Source organism: Ceratina calcarata, unplaced genomic scaffold (genome assembly GCF_001652005.2).
Source record: "Ceratina calcarata isolate Rehan_Ccalc_2016 unplaced genomic scaffold, ASM165200v1 scaffold7082, whole genome shotgun sequence".
Classification (NCBI taxonomy): Eukaryota; Metazoa; Arthropoda; class Insecta; order Hymenoptera; family Apidae; genus Ceratina; species Ceratina calcarata.
This window is the reverse complement of record NW_017178350.1, coordinates 1-695: the sequence shown is the minus strand read 5'-3', so window position 1 is coordinate 695 and position 695 is coordinate 1. Positions and strand designations below refer to the sequence as shown.

The following is a 695-nucleotide window of genomic DNA, read 5'->3' as shown; positions in this document are numbered from 1 at the left end:
AAACTGAGGAGGGATAGGATAGTCGTAATTTTAGAAGGAGTTATAAAAGTCTACACGTTCACGCAGAATCCGCAACAACTACACGTATTTGAAACCAACCCGAATCCCAGGGGCCTGTGCGTGTTATGTCCAAGTAGTAGTAATTCCTTGCTTGCCTTTCCTGGTAGGAAGAATGGACACGTTCAAGGTAAAATTTGAGCCGAGGTTTCCTTGCTCTCGTCTGTCGTGTTTTCTTAAATAACTGTTGTTCATCCGTGCAGTGATAGATTTAGCTAATACAGAGAAGCAGCCACTGAATATCGAAGCACATGAAACACCCTTGTCGTGTATAGCTTTAAATTTACAAGGCACCAGATTAGCTACTGCTTCAGAAAAAGGAACACTGATAAGAGTATTCGAAACACAGACTGGTAATATGATTAATGAATTGAGGAGAGGAGCTAATCATGCAAACATTTACTGGTAAGGAATCAACGGATATCGTGAAGTTCTCATTTTTTCACACGTAATGTTGACCGATCGAATGTTGTTACAGCATTAATTTTAATCACGATTCAACTTGGCTATGCGTAGCCAGCGATCATGGTACTGTGCACGTTTTCGCCGTGGAAGATCAAAAATTAAATCGCCAATCTAGTTTAGCGTCCGCCACTTTCCTGCCAAAATACTTTAGTTCGAACTGGAGCTTCTGTAAA

The 695-nt window shown here is 40.9% G+C and overlaps 1 protein-coding gene across 1 annotated transcript; it reads left to right on the top strand.

The window, feature by feature from the left end:
• Positions 1-3: 3 nt before the first annotated feature.
• LOC108630161 (WD repeat domain phosphoinositide-interacting protein 3-like) lies at positions 4-689 on the top strand (the record flags this gene model as incomplete). Its single annotated transcript, XM_018033245.1, has 3 exons — positions 4-187; positions 261-462; positions 536-689. Coding segments are annotated over 3 exons (540 nt in total), but the record flags the coding sequence as incomplete, so codon positions are not given.
• Positions 690-695: the final 6 nt, after the last annotated feature.